The 16,934-nt window shown below is 41.6% G+C and overlaps 2 protein-coding genes across 2 annotated transcripts in view; one reads left to right on the top strand and one right to left on the bottom strand.

Moving 5' to 3' along the window:
- Nucleotides 1-15,419, top strand: part of trpc1 (transient receptor potential cation channel, subfamily C, member 1) — a 68,177-nt gene extending 52,758 nt beyond the window's left edge. Inside the window, exons 12-13 of the mRNA XM_067995041.1 lie at nucleotides 3,279-3,473; nucleotides 11,381-15,419. Of these exons, the coding sequence (XP_067851142.1) occupies nucleotides 3,279-3,473; nucleotides 11,381-11,608 (423 nt within the window). The 3' untranslated portion in view covers nucleotides 11,609-15,419. The remainder of the gene's footprint in view (nucleotides 1-3,278; nucleotides 3,474-11,380) is intronic.
- Nucleotides 13,928-16,934, bottom strand: part of pcolce2b (procollagen C-endopeptidase enhancer 2b) — a 26,414-nt gene continuing 23,407 nt past the window's right edge. The window contains exon 9 of the mRNA XM_067995042.1: nucleotides 13,928-14,538. Within this exon, the coding sequence (XP_067851143.1) occupies nucleotides 14,408-14,538 (131 nt within the window). The 3' untranslated portion in view covers nucleotides 13,928-14,407. The remainder of the gene's footprint in view (nucleotides 14,539-16,934) is intronic.

Below are 16,934 nucleotides of genomic sequence, written 5' to 3'. Positions count from 1 at the left end.
TGCAGTCATGATGTCAAAGTGGCAAGTAAGAAGAAAGTAAAAATGCTGCTGGATAAATTTGATGTTAACAGCACTAATTCATGCACTCTGAGTAAACTACTTTGAGATACATACTGGCACTAGTGTTCAAAATGCATGTTTTATGAGGTAAATTTTTCAATATGGGTGCATATGGTAACATCGCCTGTCTCCGCCCCCGCCTCAGCACATCTGCTGCTGAAACACTCATCCATACCTTTGTTACCTCTAGACTCGACTATTCCAATGCTCTCCTGGCTGGCCTCCCATCTTCCACCCTCCACAAACTTGAGCTCATCCAAAACTCTGCTGCCTGTACCCTAACCAAGTCCCATTTACCCATCACCCCTGTGCTCGCTGACCTACATTGGCTCCCGGTCCGGGAACACGTCGATTTTAAAATTCTCAACCTTGTTTTCAAATCCCTCCCTATCTCTGTAACCTCCTCCAGCCCTACAACCCTCCGAGATCTCTGCTCTCCTCCAATTTTTGCCTCTTGCGCATCCCTGATATTAATCGCTTCACCATTGGCGGCGGTGCCTTCAACTGCCTAGGCCCTAAACTCTAGAATTCCCTCCCTAAACCTCTCTGCCTCTCCACCTCTTTCTCCTCCTTTAAGACACTCCTTAAAACCTACCTCTTTGACCAAGCTTTTGGTCACCTGACCTCATATCTCTTTACATGGCTCGGTGTCAAATTTTGTTTGATAACGGTCCTGTGAAGCGTCTTGGGATGTTTTACTACGTTAAAGGCGCTCTATAAATGCAAGTTGTTATTGTTGTTTACTCCCAAACGATTAGAAATGGATCCTAAGTTCACCCAAAATTATCTGTGCTCTTTACACCTAATTTTTCATGCTCAACTCAATATCATGCATAGCTTCAGGTGCAGATTTGGATGTGTGCTGGGAGCACACTTATGGTGGGAAAGTGTCAGAGTAGGGAGACAAAAATTCTTCTAAAGTCTTCTGAAAAGCTGAAAGGCATGACAACTCATTAGCAGCCTTTGCCAATGCTGAAGAGTGCTAAGAGGTGATAGCCAAAAATGAAGTGAAAGGAAGCCCCGTATGTAGGGATGAGTCTGTGGGCAAGTGATGGAGCAGCCCAGTGCCTGATCCCCCTGTTTGATGGCTACTGAAGTAGAGGTGTCACTGCATGAAGTGGTTGTGAGGAGAGTAGCTCTGTGTGCAGTCTCAGAAACCACCCCATAGGTCAAAATTGTCGCATCTCTGCAAGGAGGTGGAGACAAGATTCAGGCCACAGATGACTAGTACTGTTACTAGCTGTGCCAACCCTACGCACTTGTTGGCTACTGGTACCCTTGCAGCAGACAACATAGCATTGCATCTGACTCTCTGCTGACCTGGATTGTGTGAAGACAGTTCTACACAGCCATTTCCAGGTAGGTATGACAGTGCTTCCAAATATGGTTGGTAGCATCTTTTCAGAACCACATAAAAAATGCCATACTGTGATTGCAGTGCTACTAAAGAACCATCCAGCATTATATTATTCAGGCATTTGAATATTGTACCCATACCATGGGTTTGCTGGTCCAGCCTCCCTTCGGGATAGGAGACTCTGCACACACTGATTTTCTGCCAAAGCAAGGTCAGTGGATGTGGGTGAGGGGGCACCAGAAGGCGAGCACAGAACATCTCTGGTACTGCCTGATCTTCCTGGCAACCCTCTGATAGCTTTCCTCTGCTTCCTCCAAAGATTCCCCCAATTGAAAATCCACTGGTAGCAGTAATGGGGCTGGTAGCATTGAAAATGCAATGGAATTGGCACAAAGGCTCAAGATATCGAAGTGTCAGCTGACAAAAAAAAATAAGAAAACCAATCAAGAAGTGACTGAATATACTTACCTTACTGTGTCCTTTAAACAAACTACATACACTTATTATCTAGCAATTCAGGATGCCCATTTTATATGGGCATAATTATTAATGCACATCCTACATTTAAGAATATCAGGAAATAGTGTGTGGGCTGTGCCCTTCCAAATTTTAATATTTAAATGAAGCTCTCACCTGTTTTCAGCAGGTGCTTCCTGCCTGAGCTTTCAACAGCCAGAAATTTGCAAAACATTCTTGGGCAAACCCAATCGGAAAATACCCCATCTTGGCATTACGGAAGTTAGAATTTATCAGGCCCTACTTCATATAGCAATACTTTTATTAAGACATCTATAATAGTAAAGGATACAATCTCCTTCAGAGTGGAATGTACATGTGACATTAAAAAACTCACTATCAACTCCAAGTTATAAACTGCAAATGGCTGTCAGTGAATTTAAAACTCAAATCTATTCGGCGGAACAGGCTCGAGGGGATGAATGACCTACTCCTGTTCCTATGCTCAGTTGTTCAGATGATCAACATAAACCCACTCATAAGGAAAAGAAGTAGAACAATGAAAGTGTATCCATCTGTCAAATCTGCTGACTCCAGTGGAGATTGTTGAATTTTGACTGTTGTTGGCTCCCCAACTTAATTGTTCTCCTGAGGAAAGAATTCTAAGAGGAAAATACTTTGTGGAATTTCCATCAGTAATTAAGAAAAATACTCCAGGATCTCAGCTGAACATTGTTATTATTCAGCTCTGACCTATTGCATTCCACAGATGACATTCAAATTGTGTCAACAAAACTAGAGCTATAACAGCCCATTAAAGCTTTCATTATCTCTGTCTATGCTTGCTTTCTCCTTAGTCCCCTTCATAAGCAGTTAATAGTGTTTTAAATCATATAAATGCCACAATTTGGTTATTATCTTGTGATACATCAACAGCCCTCAACTGTCCTCTATTAAATATATCACTTATTTTTTTTAAATGAAATTCAGGGGTCTGATGACATAGTGTGGTAGTGCATCAATTTGCTGTTACTGGGTGTGGAAGGGTGCAGATTTCTGCCTGCATTCTCTGCACACATTGGGTTTCTCATCTCACATTGGGCCACCAAGCAGAAGTCAATTGCATCTATAGGGAAGAACATCAGAGGATGGGTCACCTGAGACCACGTGCTCTCACCCCTAGTAGCCACCTAAAGTGACACGGAAAGAAACTTGACAGGACTCATTTGCCCTCTTGGCTCTGAATTTGTGCACGCTATTGAGAGCATGAAAGAAAATATTTTCACATACTTCAATAAAAATGAATATTTTAAACTCTGCTATTCTTTGGTCCATAAATGTTTGCTTATTTGCATTGATGAATTACATTGTTTTATTTCCTTATTTACATTATTTTTTTTCCAAGAACCATGAAGACAAGGAGTGGAAGTTTGCCCGTGCAAAGCTGTGGCTGAGCTGTTTTGATGACAAATGCACTTTACCCCCGCCTTTCAATATCATCCCTTCCCCAAAAACCATTTGCTATCTCGTCACAAGTCTCAATAAATGGATCTGCTCCCACACCAGTGCTGGGAAGGTGAAACGACAAAACAGCCTCAAAGTAAGAAAACATCTGTAAAATTGTAATTACAGTCTGAATCATACAGAGCACTCGATGATAGAGAGTAGTGACATTTATAGAACCTTAAGATAATATGTGTACATGATCACCAGCCACATTTTCCGAATAATGTGTGATGCTCACCTCTGTGAAAAGCAAACTCTTAGAGATAGCATCACATCTGTAATGTTATATTTATCCTATCCCATATTTGAATAATAATACCAAAAAAATAGATTCACTTACCGATGTCCGAAACACCATCCAGTGATTGTAAGCTGCCAGCTTGCTTCGATCTTGTACAGTGTGAGTTGTGTGTGTCTCAATGCCAGCTCCTCTACTTGTATGCTGCACACATCTGCAAATTTAATTTCACTCAACAGTAAAGTAATTCAGAGTTTGGCTTATGTACATCTCATTGACAACCTTTATGCATGCACGGTGCATGCCAAGTAAAAGGCAACAACTCAAAGAAAAGACTTGTATTTTTGTTGCTAACAATTTTCTAATCAAAATTAAAGCCCATGGGGTTAAAGGGACAGTGGTAGTGTGGATACAAAATTGGCTAAGGGACAGAAAGCAGAGAGTAGTGGTGGATGGTTGTTTTTCGGACTGGTGGGAGGTATACAGTGGTGTTCCTCAACAGTCAGTATTCGGACCACTGCTCTTTTTGATATATATTAATGACCTGGCCTTGGGTATAGAGGGTATAATTTCTAAGTTTGCAGATGACATGAAACTCGGAAATATAGTAAACAATGTGGAGGATAGTAACAGATTTCAGGAGGACACAGACAGACTGCTGAAATGGGCAGACACATGGCAGATGGAATTTAACGCAGAGAAGTGTGGAGTGATACAGAGACATAGAAACATAGAAAATAGGAGCAAGAGTAGGCCATTTGGCCCTTCGGGCCTGCTCTGCCATTCAAAACGATCATGGCTGATCGTCTAACTCAGTACCATGTTCCCGCTTTTTCCCCATATCCCTTGATCCCTTTAGCATTAAGAAATATATCTATCTCCTTCTTGAATACATCTAATGACTTGGCCTCCACTGCCTTCTGTGGTAGAGAATTCCACAGGTTCACCACCCTCTGAGTGAAGAAATTTCTCCTCATCTCGGTTCTAAATGGCATACCCCGTATCCTGAGACTGTGACCCCTGGTTCTGGACTCCCCAGCCATTGGGAACATCCTCCATGCATCTAGTCTGTCTAGTCCTGTTTGAATTTTATATGTTTCGATGAGATCACCTCTCATTCTTCTAAACTCTCGTGAATATAGGTCTAGTCGACCCAATCTCTCCTCAGACGTCAGTCCTGCCATCTCTGGAATCAGTCTGGTAAATCTTCGTTGCACTCCCTCCATGGCAAGGACATCCTTCCTCAGATAAGGAGACCAAAACTGCACACAATACTCCAGATGTGGTCTCACCAAGGCCCTGTATAACTGCAGTAAGACATCCCTGCTCCTGTACTCAAATCCTCTTGCAATGAAGGCCAACATACCATTCGCCTCCCTAACTGCTTGTTGCACCTGAATGCTCGCTTTCAGCGACTGGTGTACAAGGACACCCAGATCTCGTTGCACCTCCCTTTTTCCCAATCTATCACCATTCAGATAATAATCTGCCTTTCTGTTTTTACAACCAAAGTGGATAACCTCACATTTATCCACGTTATACTGCATCTGCCATGTTCTTGCCCACTCACCCAACTTGTCTAAATCACATTGGAGCCTCTTTGCATCCTCCTCACAGCTCACATTCCACCCCAGCTTTTTGTCGTCTGCAAACTTGGAAATGTTACATTTAGTTCCCTCATCCAAATCATTGATATATATTGTGAATAGCTGGGGCCCAAGCACTGATCCCTGCAGTACCCCACTAGTCACTGCCTGCCACCCGGAAAAAGACCCGTTTATTCCTGCTCTCTGTTTCCTGTCTGTCAACCAATTCTCAATCCATGTCAGTATATTCCCCCAATCCCATGTGCTTTAATTTTGCAGATCAACCTCTTGTGTGGGATCTTATCAAATGCCTTCTGAAAATCCAAATACACCACATCCACTGGTTCTCCCCTATCTAGTCTACTAGTTACATCCTTAAAAAACTCCAGTGGATTCGTTAAGCATGATTTCCCTTTCATAAACCCATGCTGACTTTGTCCAATCCCATTAATGCCCTCCAAGTGTTCTGTTATCACATCTTTTATAATAGACTCGAGCATTTTCCCCACTTCTGATGTTAGGTTAACTGGTCTGTAATTCCCTGTTTTTTCTCTCCCGCCTTTTTTAAATAGTGGGGTTACATTTGCCACCCTCCAATCTGTAGGAACTGTTCCAGAGTCTATAGAATTTTGGGAGATGATCACCAATGCATCTACTATTTCCAGGGCCACTTCCTTTAGTACTCTGGGATGTAGATTATCAGGCCCTGGGGATTTGTCAGCCTTTAGCCCCATTAATTTCCCGAGCACTTTTTTTTACTAATACTAGTTTCCTTCAGTTCCGCCCTTTCACTATACCCTTGGTTCCCTAACGTTTCTGGGAGGTTATTTGTGTTCTCCTTTGTGAAGACAGAACCAAAGTATGTGTTTAATTGTTCTGCCATTTCTTTGTTCCCCATTATAATTTCCTCCATTTCTGAGTGTAAGGGACCTACATTTGTCTTCACTAATCTTTTTCTCTTGACATATTTATAGAAGCTTTTACAGTCAGTTTTATGTTCCCTGCTAGTTTACTCTCATACTCTATTTTTCCCCTCTTAATCAATCTCTTTGTCCTCCTTTGCTGAATTCTAAACTGCTCCCAATCCACAGGCTTGCCGCTTTTTCTGGCAATTTTATATGTCTCCTCTTTGGATCTAATACCATCCCTAATTTCTTTTGTAAGCCACGGTTGAGCCACCCTTCCTGTTTTATTTTTGCGCCAGACAGGAATGAATAATTGTCGTAATTCCTGCACACGTTCTTTAAATATTAGCCATTGCCTATCCACCGTCATCCCTTTTAGTAAAGTTCCTCAATCTATCGTAGCCAACTCGCACCTCATACTTTCGTAATTTCCTTTATTTAGATTCAGGACCCTAGTTTCGGATTCAACTACTTCACTCTCCATCTTAATGAGGAATTCTAACATGTTATGGTTGCTCTTCCCTATGGGATCCCGCACAACAAGATTGTTAATTATTCCTTTCTAATTGCACAACACCCAGTCTAGGATCGCCTGTTCTCTAGTTGATCTAGAAAACCATCACGTACACATTCCAGGAATTCCTCCCCCACAGTAGTATTGCTAATTTGGTTTGACCAATCTATATGTAGATTAAAGTCACCCATGATTATAGTTGCATCCTTCCTGCATGCGTCTCTAATTTCCTGTTTAATGCCCTCCCCTACTTCTCCACTACTGTTTGGGGGCCTATAGACAACCCCCACCAACGTTTTCTGCCCCTTGGTGTTTCTTAGCTCCACCCATACAGATTCCATATCGTGATTTTCCGAGCCAATATCCTTCCTCACTATTGCATTGATTTCCTCCTTTACTAACAACGCTACCCCACCTCCTTACCCTTTTTGCCTGTCCTTTCTAAATATTGAATACCCCTGGATGTTCAGTTCCCACCCTGGTCACCCTGCAGCCTTGTCTCTGTAATCGCAACTATATCATACACGTTAATATCTATCTGCACTGTTAATTCATCTACCTCGTTGCAAATGCTCCGTGCATTAAGACACAATGCCTTTAGACTTGTCTTTTTAAGATTGTTAGTCATCTCAGTTTTATTTTGCACTATGGCCCTCTTTGTTTTTCACCCTTGTTTTCTCTGCCTTCCACTATTGCTTCTTCCCTTTCTGCCTTTTGTTTCTATCCTTGTTTCCCCCTCTTCTGTCTCCCTGCTCAGGTTCCCATCCCCCTGCCATTCTAGTTTAAACCTTCCCCAACAGTACTAGCAAACACCCCTGTGAGGACCTCGGTCCCGGTCCTGCTCCAGTGTAACCCGTCCGCTTATACAGGTCCCACCTTCCCCAGGAATCTAAATCCCTTCCTCCTACACCATCCCTGCAGCCACGCATTCATCTGGTCTATTCTCCATTTCCTATACTCACCAGCACGTGGCACTGGTAGTAATCCTGAGATCACTACCTTTGAGGTCCTGCTTTTTAATTTATCTCCTAACTCCTTAAATTCATCTTGCAGGACCTCATCCCTTTTTTTTACCTATGTCGTTGGTACCGATATGGACCACGACTACTGGCTGTTCACCCTCCCCCTCCAGAATGCCCTGCAGCCACTACATGACATCCTTGACCCTAAAACCAGGGAGGCAACATACCATCCTGGAGTCACGTTTGCGGCCTATCTGTTCCCCTTACAATTGAATCCCCTATCACTATAGCCCTGCCTCTCTTATTCCTCCCCTCCTGTGCAGCAGAGCCACCCGTGGTGCCATGAACTTGGCTTTTGCTGCTTTCCCCTGATAAGTCATCTCCCCTAACAGTATCTAAAGCGGTATATCTGTTTGAGAGGGAGATGGCCTCAGGGGACTCCTGCTCTACCTGCCTAGTCATTCTACTCTTCCTGGCGGTCACCCATTTCTTTTCTTCCTACATAATCTTTACCTGCGGTGTGACCGCCTCACTGAACGTACTATCCACGATAATCTCAGCATCGCGGATGCTCCACAGTGAATCCACCCGCAGCTCCAGCTCCGAAATACAGTTAGCCAGTAGCTGCAGGTGGACACATTTCCTGCACACGTAGTCGCCAGGGACACCTGTAGTGTCCATGATTTCCCACATAGCGCAGGAGGAGCATGTCATGGGTGCGAGCTCTGCTGCCATGACTTGCCTTAGATTAAGCTTGTTAGTTACTCCCTTTAAAGAGTTTACTCCTTTAAATAACTCTTAATTTAGAGAATGTTAACTACACCAGGGACCTTGATTCACTAAAAAAACACTACATGCTGTAAGAGCTGCAGACCTTACCTTTCGTTTTACTTCAGTTACTGTAGAATAGTAGAAATACTCACCTGAACCTACTACCAATCAGGTGCCTCCCCTGTGTTGCGTCCCTTTCTGATTCCTGATGTCACTTCGAACTCCGTCGCAGCTCCCTCTGCTCTGTTTCACTCCTCTCAGCTGTTTTCGGTGCTCCAAAACATTTTGGTAGGAAGAATGAGGAGAAGCAATATAAACTAAAGGGTATAATTTTAAAGTGGTGCAAGAACAGAGAGACCTGGGAGTGCACATACACAAATCTTTGACGGTGGCAGGACAAGTTGAGAAGGCTGTTTTAAAAGCATATGGTAATCCGAGCTTTATTAATAGAGGCATACAGTACAAAAGCAAGGAAGTTATGCTAAACCTGTATAAAACATTGGTTCGACCTCAGCTGGAGTATTGTGTTCAATTCTGGGCACCACACTTTAGGAAGGATATCAAGGCCTTAGAGAGGATGCAGAAGAGGTTTACTAGAATGGTATCAGCGATGAGGGACTTCAGTTACATGGAGAGACTGGAGAAACTGAGATTGTTCTCCTTTGAACAGAGAAGGTTAAGGGGAGATTTGATAGAGGTGTTCAAAATTATGAATGGTTTTGTTAGAGTAAGTAAGGAGAAACTGTTTCCAGTGGCAGAAGGGTCGGTAACCAGAGGACACAGATTTAAGGTGATCGGCATAAGAGCCAGAGGCGACATGAGGAAACACTTGTTTACACAGCGAGTTGTAATGATTTGGAATGCACTGCCTGAAAGGGTGGTGGAAGCAGATTCAATAGCAACTTTCAAAAGGGAATTAGATAAATACTTGAAGGGAAAACATTTCTAGGGCTATGGGGAAAGAGCAGGGGAATGGGACTAATTGGATAGCTCTTTCGAAGAGCTGGCACAGGCATGATGGGCCGAATGGCCTCCTCCTGTGCTGTACCTACTATGATTTATATAGAGTCTTTTATGTCCTAAAGACATACCAAAGCAGGTCACATTCAGTGAATTACTTTTGAAGTGCAGCCACTGTTGTGTAGGCAAATGCAGCAATTTACACACAGCAACATCCCACAAATAGCAAATGATATAAATGAACATTTAATCTGTAGGTTGCATTGGTTGAGGGATGAATGCCGCCGAGAACACTAGGAAAACTCCCTGCATTTTTTCAAATAATGCCATGGGATCTTTTACATCCACCTAAGCAGGTAGAATGAGCCTCGGTTTAATATCCAAAAGATGACACCTCAGACAATTCACCATTCCCTCAGTACAGCACTTAGACGAGGTGCTGAAGTCCTGAAGTAGTGCTTGAACAACTTTTGGGCTCAGAGGCAAGAGTGGTAGCACTGAACCAAGCTGACACTAAGTACAGGAGCTCTGAAGATGTGCGAGCTCTGATCCTGGCAGTAACACTGGGATCATGTCCACAGGTGTGGTCACCTCATTTGCATGTGTCATGTGCTGCCAGAAACTCTGGAACCTGACTACCATCAGGAGGGGTTGCTTCCCACCCCATCCCCCCCCACCTCCAGTCCCCCATGTATTTTCCACCCCCCCCCCCGACCCCGCCGCCGACAACCCCAGTTCCCCATGTACTTCCCCCCCTTCCCCCCACTCCCTTACAATCCATAAACATTTTTTAAAAATTCTTACCTTCGAGGTTTTGGGCCGCTTCACTGGCCCGAACTCCTCCGGTGGGGCCCACTTCTCCCCTTCTAGAGGCAAGTACACCTCATCTCACTGGACATACCAGACTCTAATGTTACGTTTGGTCCCGAAGTCTCTGCCCCTTACAAGGCCAAGCAGCAATTGCCAACTAATTTGATGTATCTAGGTTCCAACCTTTTTCTCAGCCATTCTGCAGGACTCCTGCCAGAGTTATGGTGGGAGTACAATGGAACGGCCAAGAGAATTCTGCCCACGTCAACTCCTGTAGTTTTACGGGTGAACGGTGACTGTTATCTTGCATCTGATGTTATTTGGCTTGCATGAGTCTATATACACTACTGTACCCATACACATTTTCTCCATTTATACCCAGAGCAGAACAGTGTCATTATTTGAGACCAAGGCAAACTGTGAAGATAATGAGGGGGCTAGTATTCAGTTGCCTTGCTTCCCTGATAAGTACAGCAGCCACATAAATGGTATTATGTCCTGAATAAATGCTGTGTGTCTCATGTATGAATTGTGTCAAGCTGCTTGTGATACATGCATTAGCTTTTGCACTATAAGTACTATAGATTTATGTTCACAGTAGCAGGTAGTGTTAGGAATGGTTCTTATTCCCATGTTGTACACTCATGTTTTAACTGAGAATTCTATCAAACAGTTGATGTTAATTAATTGAATATCTGCTTTTAGTAGCTTTGATGGGCTGTGTATTTTTAAAAATCCTCTCTTGCTTCCACCCCTTCCCCCCCACCAAAAAAAACAAATTGCCCCACTTAGCGAGTTTAAAATCTCAGCAGTGCTACTGGAGGGAGATGCCAAGCCTCAGAGGGAGGGAGAGGAAATCAGAGGGAGAGTCACTCTCATGCACTCATTCGTCACTTCTGCAACAGAACGGAATTTACTAAGTGAGGAGTGAGCCTAATTAGCTGGGGTATAATGTATGGCAAGGAAGATCTACAAATAGGTTAAGCTAACCCCATCCATCTTTATAAGTAATATATTTGCTGTCAACAATATTTATATAGCGCCTTTAACGTAGTAAAACGTCCCAAGGCGCTTCGCAGGCGAAATCAGACAAAAATTGACACCGAGCCAAACAAGGAGATATTAGGACGGTGACTAAAAGCTTGGTCAAAGAGGTAGGTTTTAAGGAGCATCTTAAAGGAGCTCCTAAATATGATAAATGTTCATCTCCACTGAAAGATAAACCACTCTTTTATCTGTTTTTTAATCTAATAAGGAATGGAAGACCCTCAAGCATAAGCGCGATGAAAATTACCAAAAGGTAATGTGTTGCTTGGTCCATCGTTACCTTACCGCTATGAGACAGAAGATGCATAGCACAGATCAGGCAACCGAAGAGAACCTGAATGAACTACGCCAGGACCTCTCCAAATTCCGCAATGAAATGAGAGACATTCTTGGTTTCAGGACAGCAAAATATGCCATGTTCTATTCACGGAACTAAAAAGTATTCCAGGTTTCTAGGGACTAGATGCTGACATATATGTGTTGCCATGGTGTTCTGAGTATTACACCGAGTGAAAGGACTTCTTCTGTCATCATCCTCCACCATCAAATGCTTATTATTTAATCAATATTCTCTTTAATACAATTTATGTGTGGAGATTCTGGAGCAGAAATAATAGTGACCATATATAAAGTTTCTAATTTGTTGGAAGACTGCAACACAACTAATTATAAATAATTTATTATAAATAGATACTGTCATTTAGGAGAATGCTTCTGGTATTTCTTTAACTTAAAGCAACTTTGAATTCTTGACTCTACAGTTGATTCATCAGTGGTTAAACCGGACGTTCTAAAAATGTATCAGAAACCCACGAGGTGGAACAAAGGTATGGGGGATGAAATCATGCTTTATATTGGTATTCATAGTAACGATATCCCATGAAATTCTTATGTAAGCTGTTTTAACAAAGGCATCAGCTCATTTGACATAAATATGTTAACACATTCAAATTGCAGACAAAGAAATTTCAAATTAATGTTTCGAATGTAAATCTGACACAGTGCAATTTCAGCCCCAGAATCTTGTTTATCGTCAAAACAGCAGAGTTGCACATCTGTGTGCACTAATAAGTATGGTGTGGTCAATGCTGTCGGTAAAATGATTCTTTTGCTTTAGCTTGCATTTAGTTAAGCTTTAAAATGTATTTTTACCTGAATTTTGTGCTGTCAGGGTGGGAGATGTCTTGGGGAACAGTACAGTTTTTGGAGCAAGCTTGAGCATCTAGCTATGTGGCCCGAAATAACCAAGTGCCAAGTTAATTTGTGTCTTCAGATTTGACCCAAGCAACTGAACTCACGCTAGTAATTTAGTATAATGGGTACAGTTGATGTGTGTCACAACATGCTGATATACAATAATTTCTTGGGCATTGTATGAGCAATTTATATTAGACTGGACCTGATGAAGTATTAATCGGCTGTGAGACCATTTGGAAGTTTTGCTATGACTTGTGGCTAAGAATAGCAGAGTACCAGAAGCTCTGTGCTGGGATTTTAATGCATTCGAGTTTTATAAGGGTTTTTGAAGGTAGCCGTTAAAGACATGGAACTTGTGTTTCTTCCTGTTTCTCAGGATATTTCAGTGATGTTCTTACATGTCAGATATCTGCACTGTTAAAGTATGTGTTGAAGTATCGATTGTGGGTGAAATTCAACTTGGGCGGGGACACAAAACAGGCGGTATCGCATCTGCCGCCAGTTAGACGTCCCGTCCGATATTCAGTTCCACTGAGGACATATGGACTTCATATACATTGACATATAACCAGCGCCAGATGTGATGCCGCCTGTTCCGCGTCCCTGTCCAGGTTGAATTTCACCCCCATAGAGTCTGATGGTGATATGTTGATACACAATCCTGAGGGGCGAGTTTCATAAGATAGTTAATACTTAAGCCAAAGAGAAAGTATCTGATGTGATTTGTGACTCTGGTAATATAGAATTGTGCAGAAGAGTTTACTGCCTTCACTGGCAACTTCCATAGAGTGCACGCTGGGATATATTTCAACATTGCCATTTTATGAATGCAAATTATATTTTCTTTTTGGCTTAAGAATTAAAAAGTTATCCAGGAATGTTGGGGTGATATTCCTGTCTTCACTAATTTTAGTAAAAATAGGTGTGATTACTAAGTGGTCAGCACTTTATACTTAAGGTCTACTGTTTTGTTATACTAAGTGAATTTAGGAGTTGCACTAGAGTCAGAACATGTGAGGAATCTGCAAAAAAATCAACAATTGGCTGTAAAATGCCAATCTGTTTAAATTGAAGAAAAAGGTGTAAAATCATGAAATATATATTAACATTTAAGTTGCCATCTAACAATGGTTTATAAGTAACTTGATTATAATGAAAAAATACTTGATGAAGACAAAATATTCCCTAGGTGGTATGTCTATGCCAAATTACTGCAGGCTGCACTTATTTTCTAGGGGCAGGAATTCAATTATCACTCTAATTACACCTTTCTCATATGTATTTTCACCAATCTCTCATGGCCAACAATAGAGAGGTAGCAGCCGCAGACAGAGTGGTAAAACTGGTTTAACTAGGTCGGCATGACTGCTGATCTGCCGCTTAATTTTCCTTCATGTTTCCCATGTTGGAGTTGATAGTGAATAGAAGGAGAAATGGAGCCCAAGGATCTTCATCCCTTTGTCTTCTAACTATGCACATGACACAATTATCCCTGACAATTATTGAAATGGTGACTTTTGGGCATTCTTCAGTTCCAAATTAAACATTTTTATTAAGCAGCAGATACATTATGCAAAGAGTGACTTAGAGAAACATGAAAAGAAAAATAAAACACAAGATTAAAACAAATTAGTCGTAAAACATCACCAATCATCGCTGTACTTTTAAGTTATTGCACTTAAGACCTATATCATCTATTACAATATATAAGTATATAAGATAAACATAGGTTCAATCTCTATCATCATTGTTATAAATAGACAGTTCCAAACTTGGCAAAATTTCGGGGCTAATCATTCTGTTCAGACATTTTTTTCCTGCTAGTACAAGGATTGGAATATCCATAGCAGACATCCAAACTTCTGTGAACACTTTAGTTAGACACATTTCATCAACTTTATATTTGAATGCTTCTATTTACCAGCAGAAAGTCACCTATCTGTTAGGAAGTGCACTTTGTAACCAATTAAAGAAAATTATCAATAAAAGATTTCTGGCATCATAAATAGAAAAGAAAGTCACTGTAGATATCATGTGTTTAACATCGTCTGTTCTTCAAGTTGTTCAGAAACCTTTGGTTCTTTGACCTGTAGGCCACGACAAAGCTGTTAGGAAGGACTCTACCTCTGCCTGCTTCATCCACTTGACCCATGAAGATGTAATTCAGTCCTGCAAACGAGAGGGAAGATGCCTTAAGAAGAACTTTAACTTTTTGAGCTAGTTTGGGGCAGTAAGAGGTAATTAATTGGTTATAAAAAATGTGTTATTAGTTGCTCTCTGGCAATTTTTTTTTGTATGGCAGTTGGATTATTGTATAAATTAAGACAGTGTAAATTTGAGCTGAGTAGCAAGAACTCAATTTCAAACTGAGAGGCCAGAGAATTTGGAGTTTAGCCTTAGAGGGAATTCAACCTTGAGGTGCCATTGGATAGGAATCATATTTTTTTCTTTCCTAAAATTGATACTTGTGTGAAATGTGTAAAAGAAATTTGATTCTTATGAGAGTTGAGTGCAAGTGGGAATTCAAGCTAGCACCATCTACATTTTTAAGTTAGACATAAAAGGATGGCTGTGCAAGGAACCTTTGTGATGTCTGTGGAGTGCGATATATGGGCCATAATGGATCCTTAGTGTGTCCAAGGGGAGTACATTTTTACTATATGTTGATTGGAAAACTCAGTCTCTGGACAGAGGATCTCTGTACTCGAGCAACAATTGGTCACAATCTGCAGCATCAGAGAGGATGAGGGGTTTCTGCATTGTACTCTCCAGAATGTGGTCACCCATGAGACAGAGTAGACAGTTCAGGACTGCAGGGAAGGAAGTGGGTGATCATCCGCGAGGTCAGCAGAGGGAGACAGGGCTCACGGGAACCCCTGAGTTACTGGAACTGTCAAATAGATCCTTATGATTGGAGAAATATGAGGTGGACAGTGACAGCGACTCAGAGGAGGATGGTCTTGAGCCATGTTGTGGCATCATGGAGCAAGAGACTATCCAAGGGGGTGAGAGGAAGTCTGTGAAATGCCTTGAGATGTTTTTCTACATTAAATGCGCTATATAAATGCAAGTTGCGATGGTTGTTGCATTCATATCTGAGATCACTATATTTCTCGTCCAACAAGAAAAGAAGCAATGCTTGCTTTAGTTCTGGGAAATGAAATATGGCAAATAACTGATATAAGAGTAGGTGAACAATTGGGAAACAGTGACCACATATAGTTAGGTTCAATCTAAGCACAGAAAAGGATAATGAAGAGTCAAAGGGTGCTGGATTGGAAAAAAGGCAAAGTTCAGTGAAATAAATGCTGTTCTGACCCAAATTAACTGGGCAGAAAAGTTATCCAACAGGCTGACAGATCAGCATTGGGAAATCTTCAAATAACAGATGTTTTGCATGCAAAATAAATGTAATCCTACATAACAAAAAGGCAGTGCAGCAAAGTAGAGAGTTCTGTGGATAAATAGGTTAAAAGTAAACAAACTTAAACAGGAAGTATATACAAATATTAGGGCTAACAATACTAAAGTTAATCATAAGGAATACAGGAAGTACAGTAGGGAGGTAAGAAAGGAAATAGTAAGATCTTTTATAAGCATACAAAAAGTAAGATTAATTAAAGAGAGGGTAGGACCACTCAGGGCTGAAGGAGGGAATTTAATTGAGGAGGATGAAGGTATGGCAGAGATTTTAAATAAATATTTTGCATCAGTTTTTTACAAATAATGGTAGAAGTGAGAACATAGGTATACTACAAAATGATATGGAACAATTATTAGAGATAACGGGAAAAGGAATGGGCTCTGGAAAAAAAAAAATCAGAACTCAAGGTAGGTGAGTTACTGGGCCCTGGTAGCATACATCCTAATCTGTTGAAATAAGTCAGAGGAGATAGCAGAGGCTCTGGCCACAATTTTTCAATCCTCTTTAAAGATGCAAATGGTGCCATGAAACTGGAGAGTAGCCGATGTTAGTGTCCTTGTTCCAGAAGGGAGAGAAGGATAAACTGAGTAACTATAGACCAGTTAGTCTAATGTCAGCTTTAGGTAAACTCTTCGGGCACTAAATTGGGCGGTGTAGCCTCTATACAGCCTCTTGAACATCCAAGATGGCATCTTGGCTGCTCACACACGTTTCCAGCGTGATGTTTGCCGGACGCTATCTCGATATAGGAGTTAGTGCTGGAAGCATGTCAAGTAAGGAGAAAATGGATGCAATCAGTGTGCAATGCTGATTTAAAGTGATAGACACCATTTTGGGACTTAACAACTCAACGCACAGCCTTAACCATGACCATCTGAACGTGCCTGGAGGACCCCCACCAGCTTTATTTAAATGGATCATGCCGGATTTACAGGTTAGTGGCTGGATTATGGCTTCTGGCTGGCAATACATTTGTAACTGTTTTCGGAGGTCTCCTCTTGAATACTAGTACGTGGGGACATAGCCTAACATTTAGTGCCAGGACGTGCAGGAGTGAAGTTAGGAAATGCTTCTACAAGCAAAGGGTGGGAGAAGTTTGGAACGCCCTTCTGCAAATGGCAGTTGATACTAGCTCAATTGT

This window comes from Heptranchias perlo, chromosome 13 (assembly GCF_035084215.1).
Source record: "Heptranchias perlo isolate sHepPer1 chromosome 13, sHepPer1.hap1, whole genome shotgun sequence".
Taxonomy (NCBI): domain Eukaryota; kingdom Metazoa; phylum Chordata; class Chondrichthyes; order Hexanchiformes; family Hexanchidae; genus Heptranchias; species Heptranchias perlo.
Note: the sequence above shows the minus strand (reverse complement) of the source record. Positions and strands in the feature narration are given on the sequence as shown.